Source organism: Mus pahari, chromosome 12 (genome assembly GCF_900095145.1).
Source record: "Mus pahari chromosome 12, PAHARI_EIJ_v1.1, whole genome shotgun sequence".
In the NCBI taxonomy this organism is placed as follows: Eukaryota; Metazoa; Chordata; class Mammalia; order Rodentia; family Muridae; genus Mus; species Mus pahari.
Window position 1 is genome coordinate 43,338,609 of NC_034601.1, and position 14,545 is coordinate 43,353,153.

A 14,545-nucleotide genomic window follows, 5' to 3' on the forward strand; every position below is an offset into this window, starting at 1 on the left:
TTCCAGCTTCTGGCTATTATAAATAAGGCTTCTATGAACATAGTGGAGCATGTGTCCTTATTACCAGTTGGAGCATCTTCTGGGTATATGCCCAGGAGAGGNATTGCTGGATCTTCCGGTAGTACTATGCCCAATGGAAAGAGCCAAATTAATTGCGAGTGGTAACTACCGCATACTCAATACTCTCCCCTTCCTGACTTTGTGAGTAATGTCAGAAGCTGACGTGAGCTCATGCTGCTATAATTTCTCTACTGTGATGGACTGGAACGTGCATCCTTTGCTCTCCTGAGATGCTGTAATTTGAGGAGATTTAATTACAGTAACAGGAAAAAAAATCTGAGACAGTAGTAAAGATGTTATGAGGTATTAAATAATTATTCCTCCCAACTCATTTGGAAGTTACTTCGTTGGAGAGTTCTGTATTCATTAGAAGTTTGCACCACTAGAGAAACTGAGAAATAAAGAAGGCCTTGAAGACAGTAGCTTGCCCCTTTTCAGTGCTGCAAAACCAGTACATTTTAAACCGGGCGTGGTGGCACATGCTTTTCATCCCAGCACTTGGGAGGCAGAGGCAGGTGGATTTCTGAGTTCGAGGCCAGCCTGGTCTACAGAATGAGTTCTAGGATAGCCAGGGCTACAAAAAGAAACCCTGTCTCAAACAAAAGAAAACAAAAAACAAAACAACAACAACAAATAAAAAAACACAAAACCAAACCAAACCAAAACAAAAAGCATTACATTTTAAGGTGTAAATCTAGTTGGTTTACATCAAACATCTGCTCATCAAGTCAGTTTTGACTTCACTAGGGACCAGAGCCTCTTCAGGTGTGGATACTGGGAGCAATGCCTGTCCTTATGAGGCTTTGCCATAGCCCTCTTGTTAACAGGCTTCCTCTTAGTAGATGCTTCTGTTTTTTAAATGAGTCATCCCAGCCTTAGCTGTTGTTTTATAGGAAACTACACAGTATGAGATGGAGTTCGTTCTTCCAAAGTTCCAAGAGATTGCACATGCGCATGAGTTCATCAGCTATTTAAGTTATGGCAGTCCACTTTTCTTTTCTCCTCTCCTGCTTTTCTTCACCGTTCTTATTTTTCCCATTGCCAAGAACTCACAAAACCACGTGTTTTATGTACAAGACGGGCATTCACTTTACATCAGCTGCTTTGTGCTCACAACACCTCTTTACTCACTGCTTTTCGAGTCTTGGAATAAATGGAGGAGACAAAAATTACTTTTGTAATGTTCAATGTACTGTCTATAAGATGTACACTGTGGGTCCATAAGAAAAAAAATTGAAGAAAAGAAAACCTGAGATCCGCTAGATGGCTTAAGGCATAAAAATGGTTGTCACAAAATCCTGGCTATCCATTCTGACCTATGGACCCATTGAAGATATACAAAGGTGGAATGAAAGAGTCCACTATACGAGGTTGTCCTACAGCCTACACACACACACACACACACATACACACACACACACACACACATGCACACGCACACGCACGCGCGCGCACACACACACACACACAAACACACAGTGAGGTATGTGTATGTCTATCTCCCTGTCAAACAAGTACACAAGTACACGATACTAATAATTTTTCAAGCTAAAGTATGGAAAACATTATATATATATATATATATATATATATATATATATATATATATACACATATGTATGTATATATATGTATACTTATGTATGTATGTATGTGAGTATTAGAATGACAAATAATTACAATTTCTATTTTCAAATATATGATGAATTATTATGTGGAATGAAAAAGAAATTCATTTCCTGTGGTTCGAGTGAGCTATTTAGAAGGAAATTTAAGTATAAATAGAGTTTTTTTTTTTAATGCATTGTATATCCAGAAGCTTGACACTGGTATGAATTCTCTTTCTGAAAACACTTAAGCATAAGCTCTTGCTCTTAAAAAGTAGCTCTGCTTCATTCCTCCCCAAAATAGGGAATAAAATATCCATGAAAGAAGTTGCAGAGACAAAGTTTGGAGCTAAGACGAAAGGATGGACAAACCAGAGACTGCCCCACCCGGGGGTCCATCCCATAATCAGCCACCAAACGCAGACACTATTGCATATGCCAACAAGATCTTGCTGAAAGGACACTGACATAGCTATCTCTTGTGAGGCTATGCCAGTGCCTGACAAATATAGAAGTAGATGCCCACAGTCATCTATAGGATAGAACACAGAGACCTCAATGGAGGAGCTAGAGAAATTACCCAAGGAACTGAAGGGGTCTGCAACCCTATAGGTGGAACAACAATATGAACTAACCAGTGCCCCCAGAGCTTGTGTCTCTAGCTGCATATATAGCAGAAGATGACCTAGTCAGCCATCGTTGGGAAGAGAGGCGTCTTGGTCTTGCAAACTTTATATGCCCCATAGAGGGGAACGCCAGGGCCAAGAAGTGGGAGTGGGTGGGTAGGGGAGCAGGGTGGGGGGAGGGTATAGGGGACATTCGGGATAGCATTTGAAATGTAAATGAAGAAAATATCTAATAAAATGATTTTTAAAAAAGAAAAAATAAATGAAAAAAAAAGTAGCTCTGATCGGAATTCAAGGATCTATTAGGAAAGTTAGAAGAGATCCTCAGTGTCTCAAGACTCAAGAGTGAGAAGGGCTGGAGAGAGTCGCAAGACCTGTGATCTTGCAACAAGCAACCTTGCTCTTAGCAGTTATGGGCTCATATTGCACCTGTTTTCTAATGAATTACATATCTTTTTGGCTACACACTTCAGGGCTGGAACCTATGTCTAAATTACACTGCCTTATCTCTAATCATCTGAGATAACAGTGAGGGGACCTTGGAAAGTACTTCCAAGTTACTTAGTGAATAGGTAAATAATATTAAATATATAGTTTTCCACTTTACACAGTTTCTTCAGAGCACATACATGGAACTAAGTTAATTCTTTCATAGTTATTTTCTCATTTTGATTATTATCTCTGTCCCACATGAATGTTATTACAATGTGAAGCTTACCACTGCCACTGCTTGTGTCAGCATGACACTTCAGGTAATATAATTACAGGACACATGGTGTGATTGGCTTGTTCTTGTCAACTGAGTTCTTTGTGAGAGATTTATATTGACATACTACTGGAAACACTCTTTTCTGATGGTTTTTAGAACTTTCTCTTATTCCTCTCCTGCAGCCCATGGGCATCCTTTCCATCCTTGAAGAGGAATGTATGCTTCCTAAAGCTACTGACAAGACATTAAAGACCAAACTCTTTGACCACCATTTTGGGAAGTCAGCTGACTTCCAGAAACCCACATCTCCTGAGAAGAACTTCGAAGTTCACTTTGAACTTGCTCATTATGCAGGAGTGGTGAGTTAGTCTTACATTCCCAGGCCTGCTTTTTCTGGTCTCTACATCAAATGAATTGGTCTAAAATCCTCAGCTAATATTTTTTAGTATTCGTTAGATTAAGTGATAAGATGAACAGGAACATCTCAGTGAAAGAAAAGAGGTGGTGTCACTTTTAGTGTTCAGGAAGTGGCATATTCATACTAAGAAAGGTTTTACACAAATGTCACAAATCTCAGTGTACACTGTCATCTGCTCTCAAAACACGGTAACTGTAGGAAGGCCTAGAGACCATTAAAATCATGGGATAGCTCCGCATGTTTGTCTTTCTTTTAACTTGACATTGTGTTAGTGATTGCAGAAATTATCTTTTAAAAAAGAGATAGTGTAATGGTCTCAACCCTGGCTGTCCTGGAACTCACTTTGCAGACCAGGCTTGCCTCGAACTCAGAAATCCTCCTGCCTCTGCCTCCCAAGTGCTGGGATTAAAGGCATGTGCCACCACTGCCTGGTGCAAAAAACAATTTTTAATGATCTATCTTGCCTCTCCAATTATTTTTCCTTCTTATTGCCAGTGATTGTAACAGAGCAGATATATCCCCAATGAATGATGACAATATACATCAACCTAAAATGATCTCCCAAGTGTTCTCAGAGAATCTTCTTCTTGATATCATGAAATATAGTTATAACAATATGTAAAATACCATTGTATTTGCTAACTTTGAGTTATCACTATATATCAGAGAGAATAGAAACTTTTTTTTTTTTTTTTAGTGCTGCCTACAAAAGTTGCCAATATAAAATATTTCTAATGGAGATAAAGGTCAACCCATCCTTCCTTGGTCCCTTTTTCTGTACTTTCCTTTTTATCTGTCAGATCTTTTTATTTTATTTTCCTTTGAAAATGTAAAATTAAAAAAATGTAATTGGGATGTATGACAGCTTTTTGGAATATTACTCAATATTATTAATAAATTAATACAAAAGGATACAATTTGTGGAATTTTTTAAAGCAATGTACAATTTTTCATATTAATGTATACCTTTTCTTATTATATTACCTGAAACCTGTACCTTTCCAAAGGTCCCTTATAATATCAGTGGTTGGATTGGAAAGAACAAAGAGCTTCTTAATGAAACATTGGTGGCTCTACTTCAGAAGTCTTCCAACAAAGTCCTGGCGAGTCTCTTTACAAAGGAAAACATTGCTGGTAGTGGTGAGTTAGTTTCCATACACATTTTACCTTCATATCGGATTGATTGGTCACCTGGCTTCTGCACGGGTCCTTTCTTCTTTCTGTTATAAGAACTGCTTTCTGTGATGTCTTTTCTGTCCTAGAGTGTTTATGACTAATCCATGCTTTTTTTCTAGACTTACCTATAAAAGAGAAAACTGACAACACAGCTTGATGCATAGTTTGGGGACAATAATCCTCAAATATATATCAAAGATCAATCTGGTTTTGTGAATCTTAGTTGACTTTATTGGTTGGCAGTCTAAAGCAGAACAAAATAAAAGGATTCATGTTACACCAAACCACAACATGAGTAAGAGGCACTATTCATAGCCAGAGACAAAAAGATGATGTGCAAAACTGGAAGTTAGTGAGACAGCTTTGTTAATTATACCTGGCATTTATTTTATGTGAACATGGTTTGAATAGTTGGCTGACTGTATTGAGCTAGGACCTGGCAACTTGCTCAGTGTTAGTCATAATTTGCTTTCTTATTAACTTACAGGCTACATCATACAGAGAAACATTTCAGCAAAATTCAAGATGTTTTTAGGCAGCTTTGAACCAAAGTTTGTGCGTGGTTTGCGTGTGTGTGTGTGTGTGTGTGTGTGTGTGTGTGTGTATCTATATTTCTGTCTGTCTGACTGTCTGTCTTCTGTCTGTCTGTCTGTCTGTCTGTCTGTCTGTATCTATCTATCTATCTATCTATCTATCTATCTATCTATCTATCTATCTATCTATCTATCATCTTTGGTTTATACAGGTTGAAAAATCAAAATATTTCCCCATGTCTCTGGATGTTTTTCCTCTGCAAAATGGAAACACTTGGTAAATATTAAATCTAACAAGTTCAGATTCCCTCCACACACATAGGGTGGAGTGCCTCCACTCTTCTGTCGGTAGCACTGTCACTTCCTAACATTCTCACCTTTCTATTATTTTGTACCCAGCTTCACATTAATTCCTGCTCTCTCTTATCCTGATCTAGGCCTCCTGATCAATATGGTCAAGAAGTAGATGAAGAATTTAGCTTTACTAGATTCTTCGGCATATGACGATATAATTAAGATGCAAGTCTGCTATACTTTTGGCTTGTATTAAGAGGAGATAAAAAGTGTTTACTTTCTATAATTTGGGAGAAGTACTATTGCCTGATTCTACTATTAGGTTTTTATTATTGTTGTTTTCTGTTTGAAAGACTGTGTCTTGACAGTGGCCGGACTCAAGCTTCTTCTCCTTTTACTGCAGTCTCTGAGAAACCCAGGATGACTGAAACAGAATACTGTACTTACCTTTTGTCTTGGGCTTCTAAGGTGTCTCTGAGTTGGTGAGATAGTGACTGCATAGTTTATGGTTCTTAGTTGGCTAATTGTCTGACAATTCATAGAAGAATTAGAGAGGGAGGATGGCCAGATAATTGGAAAAGAATTTAGAGTCTCTATGTTCAAGGTGTGCTGCATTCTTTTCATCCAGAAAGGAAGAATGGAAGGAAAAGGACGATCTTTGAAAAAAAAAAAACTTATTCTAGCACTTCTTGTAAATAATTGCTTCTAAAAATTCTAACTCATTCTCACATTAAATTGTCCACAAATATCCTTACTTTCTCTTGACAAGTTGTTGTATTTTAGATCAAAGTTATAGTTTCAAAATGTTATCAGGTCCCATTCAAAAACAGGTAAAATGGTGTCCACAGAAGTCATGTGATCCACTTAAAGGACATGAGCCTCCCAAAAGGACATTCATTAATAAATTTCATGGCATATATTTCTACAGAGTTACTATTCAGATTCACAAAATATGTGTTTAAGTTTTCTCTACTAACTGGTGTCCTGTATTGTCCAGATTGCCAGTGGCTTTTGTCTTTCTGCTGTTGTTTATCTGAGTGGGTTAGAGCTACAGAGCTGTTTGTAAGATATTTTAACTTAGTGTTGAGTCTTTTGCTTCAGTAATAAGGAATGGGAAATAGATTTGCCTTTTTAATAAGTTTTGAAAGCACATGAGTGTTGCCATAAGCAGTCAATGTAGGGAAATAAAAAAGATCAACATAAAAGGGCCTATCTTATCACACAGTAGGTAACTATTAATAACATTTTGGTTTGCAGGTCTCCCAAGATGTTTAATTTGTAGTCAATTATAACATCACTGTGCTTAACACAATCAAGATAATGATATCCAGAATAGATATTCTGTAACTACTTCTCTTAAAATAAAAATTAAAATATTTCCACATTTGTTATATGATCTACAAAGTCATTTTCAAGCTTGGAGTATTCTACTGTATACATATTTATTCATAATTTGACACATCTTAATAGACATTTCTTAAGTTCACCTTTGCTCAAAACTTTCCACAGTGACTAGATAATGGTTGAGTGAGGATCTTTATATAGATTTCTGATTATTTCTTTAGGGAGAAACATCATAGGCATTTTGTGAAGGATGTGCATGTTCCCAAAGCTTTTTGGTACATATTATCATGTTTTAAAAACGTGTATGAATTTGTTTTTATCCAGACTATTATAACATTATATATTTTAGAAAAATGAGTTTTTAAGTTGTTTTCTTTTTTTCTTTTTTTTCTTTTTAAGCTACACAGTTTGGTGGGAAGTCACACAAGAAAGGAACATCATTTCAATTGATTACTTCTCTCCATAAAGTAATTTACATCTTTTAAGTTGGTTAAGTAATTAATATTATTCTGTGTGTGTGTATGAGGTGTGTGAACATGAATGACATAGCATTCTTGCGGAGGTCTGAGAACAGCACTGTGAACTCAATTCTCTCCTACCATTATGTGGGTTCTGGGTGTCAAGCTAAGGTGACTAGACTTTCATGGAAAGGACATTTCCACTAAGGTGGAAAAGATGGAGCTATCTTGTCATTGGAAGGGCTTTAGAAGTCACTAGTGGTGCACTGACTAGGTGCTTTTGTAAGCTCTGCACCAGTCCTGTCTCTGCTGTGACTCTTGATTCATAACGACTCCCAGTGGATAGAACTGTTCTTAGGCAATAGGAAGCTAAGGCACCTCAGTATCTACCTCTTCAGAGTTTGGCTCTCCAGTGCCTCAAGAGAGGACCAACTCTGGTGATGCTGGGTGTGGAGAACCAAGCCAAGGCTGAGTCAGTACCCCAGCCTTTTCTTCCCCTTCTCTATTCTGCTTTCTCCACTCTTTCAAATAAGTGCTTTAAACAATCCTGATTGTGATTTTGAAGAATCTGACCTAGAATTAAAGGCTTTCAAAAGAGAAAAGTCGAGAAATGACTTCTTTTGTAAAGAAATCTCATTTCTTAGCTTCAAAAGCTACAGCATTCAAATTCAAAGCAGGTGGAAATGATTCACAATGGAACTCTGTCTGTTGGATAAGTATTGACTTGCCACAGGGAAGAAATAATGTGTTTGGTAAGCATGTAATGCTATTGAATTCATGTTGTGTATTAGATTCAACTGATAGATTGAGACTTTCTGGGGTTATTTTACAGCTTGAAAAGTGATTTTGTGTTTATTATGGCTTTTATTTTAGGAGAACATAAATAAATTGATGACAGATTTGAAATCAACAGCACCTCATTTTGTGAGATGTATAAATCCTAATAAGAACAAAATTCCAGGTAAGAACTAGACATCTTTACTCTTTGCAATAGAGAATGTATTTTGGATCAGCCCTGTTGAATGTATTTTGAAGAATTATTTACTATTTCCTTTATATATGAGTAGATTTTCACATAGAAAGATGAAAGAAATTGAAATATGAGGTCTTTGGACCCTCATCTAGGTTTATTAAACTCAGTTCTGGGTTGTTATACACAAAGATTTCTCAAAGTATGCTCCAAATTAAATTGGTCTTTGTTAAAACATGGATGTGCTCCTATTTAATTCATTATAAAGAGAAACTATTTTTAAAGGGATTGAATATTAAATCAGGATGATATTTTAGCACATGAATAGTACTTGCTTTTCATTTTCTAAACTGACCAAGAAGATCATGTCAGAAAATTTTAAACACGTTCTCTAATAACCTTTCCAATATTATCTTCCTTAGTATGCCTATTTACATAATTATGTACTTCTGGATGGTAGATACTTTTGCAATGAGTTAATGATGGAAGGATATTAATGAAAGAATGGTGGTAATTTTTCCATTTGTAATTCTTAAGAAAAAATACATTTTCAAATTAAACTATCTGGACCACATTCCTGAGGTCGTAATTTAAAGCTTTTCAGCAAATTCTTTGGAATAATAATTTTCTTAGAGCTTTAGTCTGAGGTGCTTAAAGGAAGCTATATATGACAAGCACCGTGTCTTTGGAGCATCAAATACTCTTGGAACTCATATCATAATAGTGCTTGTGTGGGTCTACACTAGCTTGTATTTTTATTAATCTACTATAATTAAGAAACTAATCTTGAAAGACTATGATCTAATTAGGTAGACTGTGATTTCAAACAATGCTACTGGAATTTTTATGTGGATACATTTCAACATTACAAGTTTATTTTGTGTGTGTGTGTGTGTGTGTGTGTGTGTGTGTGTTCGTATACATATCTATAGCTTCATTATTTCTTATAAGTTGTTTTTTTGTTTTTATTGGCATGTGTTTGTCTCTCTCTCTCTCTCTCTCTCTCTCTCTCTCTCTCTCTCTCTCTCTCTCTCTCTCTCTCTGTGGTATTAGGACTGGAATAATACAAGGCTTCCACACATTCTAAGTAAATATGCCATATTTGAGCCACATTCCCAGACCTCAGCTGGGCTTCTGAATGCATCTAAGGGTCCTGCTTTGGTCTAGCAAAGAACACAATCAGCTGCCTCTGAATTTTGGAGCAATTCTTCTACCTATTAAATGACTTCTATTAAATCAATGAGAATTTCATCAAGTTTTCAACAAAATCATTATGCTATAAAACAATCCTTCGTATGTAATAAAGGGGATGAGTGGGTTTGATCTTAAAGTATCAGAAGCTTCTAACCACCCCTGACTTGTTATAAAAGATCTAGTCCTTACCATAAGAAGACTGGAGTACTGGCATATGGTTTAGCTTAGGTCTGTGATCTAAGATACAGAGAGATAGCAGACCTTTTGTACAGGGAATGGTCCTTGGCTTTGTTCAAAGTACTTGATGAAGGTCACATACACTGGTCCCTTGGAAGGGTTTTCAAAGGCTTCCATCAGAGATTCCAGCTCACAGAGTAGAAGGGATGCTCTTTTTGAACAAAGTGGTGATAGAGGAATGCTCACACTATAGAATAAATGAAGACACTGGCAATATAATAAGGGGAAAATGAAGGTGAAATATGGCCAAATTCAGTCTAGGCATAAATGCAAACAGGATTTTGTTGTTGGTCCACTGTTAGTTAGGGTTTTACTGCTGTGAATAGACACCATGACCAAGCAAGTCTTATAAAAAAACAACATTTTATTGGGGCTGGCTTACAGTTTCAGAGGTTCAGTCCATTATCATCAAGGTGGGAACATGGCAGCATCCAGGCAGGCATGACGCAGGAAGAGCTGAGAGTTCTGCGTCTTCATCCAAAGGCTGCTAGTGGAAGACTGACTTCCAGGTACCTAGGTCGAGAGTATTAAGCCAACACCCACAGTGGCACACCTATTCCAACCAGGTCACACCTATTCAAACAAGGCCACACCTCCAAATGGTGCCACTCCCTGGTGCAAGAATATACAAACCATCACAGTCCACCTTCCCCTTTCATTTCATGTATCCTGCCTGTAGTCCCTCCCTCCTCCTGCTAGAAATGGCAGTTCACTTTTGTGCTCTGATCACCCTCTTTGGCTGCTTTTAGTCATAAAATGCATGGCTTAAATATATGATGTCATCCATGACAAATAGCCAAATATGTGCTCTTTTTTATGTTCCTTGAGAAATTGCCTATGATGTCTTCTATATCAGCGTGTTGTTCATTAAAAAAATGTAAATCATGTCTATAGTAGAATGAGTACTGTAAGTTTCATTGGGATGGAAGTTAGTACTGTGAATACTCATGCCCAGAGCACTGAATTCAAATGTTTTTATACCTGAGATGTAGCAATGTAGGTAATATCTGGTATGATAGATGTTTGTATCCCTCTCTTTTAGGTGTAATGGATCCTTTCTTGGTTCTCCAGCAGCTGCGCTGTAATGGTGTCTTAGAAGGAATTAGAGTATACTGTGAAGCATTTCCAAGTCGGATGCTATATGATGACTTTAAGCAAAGGTAGACATACATTGGAGGTTCCAAAATTCGGAAGCCATCTGTTCTGTTTCCTCTGCATGGACTGTTTATGCCTAGATTGTTTATTTGCTTGGTGTACTCCACTCTATAAACTGATGTGAGTTTTTTGTGGTGGTGAGATAGATTATATGCTAACATAGTTCCATATTATTTGTTCTTAATACCGATATCTATATAGCTTTGGAGCCTTTAAATCTCCTTTAGTGGATATTACACTCATATATAGAAGAAATATACATGAAAGGAAGATGGAGAGCCTGCAATGCATCTCGGAAGTGTACATGCTTAGTGGTAGCTGCTATCCAATCATGCCCGTGCTTTTTTTTAGCAGTTCTGAAAAGAAGGATGCCAGCAATGTGTAGGTGATAGCAGGCAGTGGGGCGGGGCATCTCTGCTTTCTATGTCCTGAATTTGAAAAGTGAAAGCCATTAAGTTAATCAAGGAAATTTGAGCAAAATATGATAGATCAAGAAGAAACTGTCTGTCTGTCTGGAAACTGAAAGATACATGCCTACAGTTCATCATCAGGGTGAACAGCATTTTCAACTGTCAACTCAATCTTTCAGTTTCCCCGTCAATATAACAAAGATCCTTACATGTTGCCCATTTCTCTTCTAACCTAGTAAATTAAGTTGACCATCAAAACACTGTAGAAAATATAATCTGACCCACTGGACAGATCACTGATACTATCTTCACTAATTGAGAGCAGGAGTTTTGTTATAGGAAGGCAAGATAGATATCTGTGCTAGCATTTTCTCACTTGTTTCAGATTACTCCGTGTTGTATGACCCTGGTTCCATCTCACACTAGGTACTGTATTCTAAACCCAAGGATCTTTTCAAAGAGCAAGTCTGTGAGCAGCAGAAAAGCAACTGAAGAAGTGCTTGACTTCTTGGAGATAGACCATTCCCAGTACCAGTGTGGAGTCACCAAGGTAACCCAGAATGTCCAAGAAGGCATTTGGAGGGAAGTGGGAGGAAAGGGTGTGTATTTCAAACTATAGTTGAATGCTTCATTATTAAATAAGTTCTTTAGCTCTTCTGAAGAGAAATAATAAAAATAGAGGCAAATTTACAGTGGAAACTTCAATTCTGTTTGAGAAAGAAAATCCATATTTGCTTAAACAAGTCAAGAATTCATTTACTTTATTTATTTCAGTCTTCAGGGTTAAATCTAGGACCTTGAAAATTCTAGGCAAGCACACTGTAGCTGAACTACACTCTGTGTTGCATATAAGCTTGTATAGCTAATTGTCTAGCCAAATTTGTGCCAATCTATAAAACACTGAATTGATCTTTCTGAGATATAAAACAGAGTAAGAGACTATAAAACAGGTTCTCAGAGACAATGCTTGCCTATGTGAAACGTCTTATGTAGTCTGCTGCATTGGAAAAGTGTATTATTTGAATAATTTAGTAACTTAAAAATAATTTACAAACCAAAACCAATTATTTGAAACATGATCATGTCAATTCTATGTTGCCCATATGGTAGTCAATACCATGTTGTTCTTAATGAGATCCATGTAAGACTAATTTTTTTTTTGAAGGAGAATGGGAGGATATAGGATGAAGCGTTTTCTGTCTGTCTAGTTTCTGTCTATTCATCCTCTCTGAGCTTGCCACATCATCCTTCTGCCTCAGCCTCCTGAATTGTTAGGTGTGTGTAAGCAAACCTGTCCCTGCAGTATAGTTTTATGAGTGTCACTTGATATTTTGAATGTTACTTATATTTTGAGTACCTAGGAATCCTGTTTGTCATTCATGGTTTCTTCTTTATAGCTCATTGTTTTGCCATATGGCACTCACATGAGCTAATGAGAATCCTAAGTGACCTACATTCAGGAGGGTTTCATCATGGATGGAGAAAAGAAAGTGAGAGGGGCCTACTGGCAAGAGGGAACATATTTTAAGCAACAATTCACTTTTACAATTGTTCAAAGTACCTCTAAAGAAGGGCCACATGTTTTCTTCTATGAAATTTGTGTCTTAGGTAGCTATTTACCTCACGTTTGTTCTTACTGATTATTCACAGGAATTGCCAAGTCTCTCATGTGTAGGACAAAAGTATTTTCTAGTGCATGAGTCAGTAAACTATGGTGCTACAATCTATGGGCAGTTTAAGAATCACTTCCAGTATGCTGGTATTCTTTCCTCATCTAGTTCCATGGTCCCTTTATGCTTAGCTGGTTTCTGTGATTATTCCATTCTGTAAACTCACATTGGAGAATCTGGAGCTAAGAACTGCAGATGAGAGAGAACAGGTGATTTTTGTCTTTCTGGATCTGGATTACCTCACTCAATATAATCTTCATTAGATCCACCAATTTTTCTACAGATCTCGTGATTTCATTTTTCTTTATAGTAGAATAATATTCCATTGTGGTACGTATCACACTTTCATTATCCACACATCTGTTGAAGGACATTGAGGTTCTGTTTCCTAGAAATAGTATTATCAATGAACATGTTAACACAGAATGGATAATTGCATGGGGTTCCATTCATACCCAAAGAACCACTGGCAACTAACGTCTGTCAGAGGAGAATGAGGATCTCCTAGAGATAAGCCCTCTTATTGGTTATAGAGGGGAGGTCTTCTCTGAAGCAATATATATACAAACAAGAATAGTATATGTAATAGGAGATATATTTGTGTGTGTGTATATGTAAACACATGCATGCACACGTAGGGAGAAGGAGAGGAAGAGGTACTGGATGAGGGAGAGAACTAACAAAAGAAAAATATGTTATCAGCTTGGAGGGGAATATTGGAAAGATTCAAAGGAGGACAGCTAGAAGGAAAGGGATGGGAAGAGGCATCTAATTTTATTTTAATTGAAACATATTGAAAAAAATAAAAACCACTGCCAGCATACTAAAATCATTTTATATTTTAAAAACCAGACAAGTGTTCAACACAACTGTTGATGACTCACCAACCCAGAAATACTTTTGCCCTGTCCTTCACAGAGATAATTGTAGATTCTGCCACATCCTTTGAAGTGCTGTGTGCCTGAGCTCATTTTAAAAGTTAAATCATGTTCTTTAAACATTATTATTATTAATCAAGGGGAAGTACAGAGGAAATGATCAGATTGCCAATGTATCCAATATACACTGTCCTTTAAACCCTTTAGAGTTAGAAAATGAAATTCCCTAGGATAGAAATTTTGCACAATGAATAAACATGTACAAATACTCGTACAGCTCCCCCAGAGACTATGTTAGTTGTCCGTGGCATCTTTCAAAGGACTGCTGAACTCATCTGATGAGGGAAATTGTGTATGATTGACTCTTTTAGGTGTTTTTTAAAGCTCTCATTCTGGACCAGTTAGAGGAAAGAAGGGATGAAAAAATATCTAAAGTCTTCACTTTGTTCCAAGCCAGAGCACGAGGAAAGCTGATGCGCATCACCTTCCAGAAGATTCTAGAAGAAAGGTATTAACTCTCCCCGCTCTTCTCCCACTACCAGAGCAATTCATTCCTCAACCAATATGACTTTATTTCAGTGCCCTGTAATAGTTTGTGGTACATAGCCTAGTCTGCTGAGTCTGAGTCTTGAAAATCTCTATACAAAAAAAGACAGTATAAAGGGGCTCTGTCTTCCCAATGATCCAGATATTAATTCTGTTTCTTCCTATCTTCACTTTGGGAAGGATAGTTAATGTTTAGGATTGTGGGTTTTGGAAAGTGAATGTGTTTTGCAGTTATGCCATTAGTACACCTGATAATATGG

The 14,545-nt window shown here is 37.1% G+C and overlaps 1 protein-coding gene across 1 annotated transcript in view; it reads left to right on the forward strand.

Moving 5' to 3' along the window:
• Positions 1-14,545, forward strand: part of Myh15 (myosin heavy chain 15) — a 148,018-nt gene that overhangs the window by 53,344 nt on the left and 80,129 nt on the right. The window contains exons 15-21 of the mRNA XM_021209387.2: positions 3,185-3,361; positions 4,428-4,560; positions 7,167-7,234; positions 8,099-8,186; positions 10,669-10,786; positions 11,618-11,741; positions 14,111-14,247. Of these exons, the coding sequence (XP_021065046.1) occupies positions 3,185-3,361; positions 4,428-4,560; positions 7,167-7,234; positions 8,099-8,186; positions 10,669-10,786; positions 11,618-11,741; positions 14,111-14,247 (845 nt within the window). The remainder of the gene's footprint in view (positions 1-3,184; positions 3,362-4,427; positions 4,561-7,166; positions 7,235-8,098; positions 8,187-10,668; positions 10,787-11,617; positions 11,742-14,110; positions 14,248-14,545) is intronic.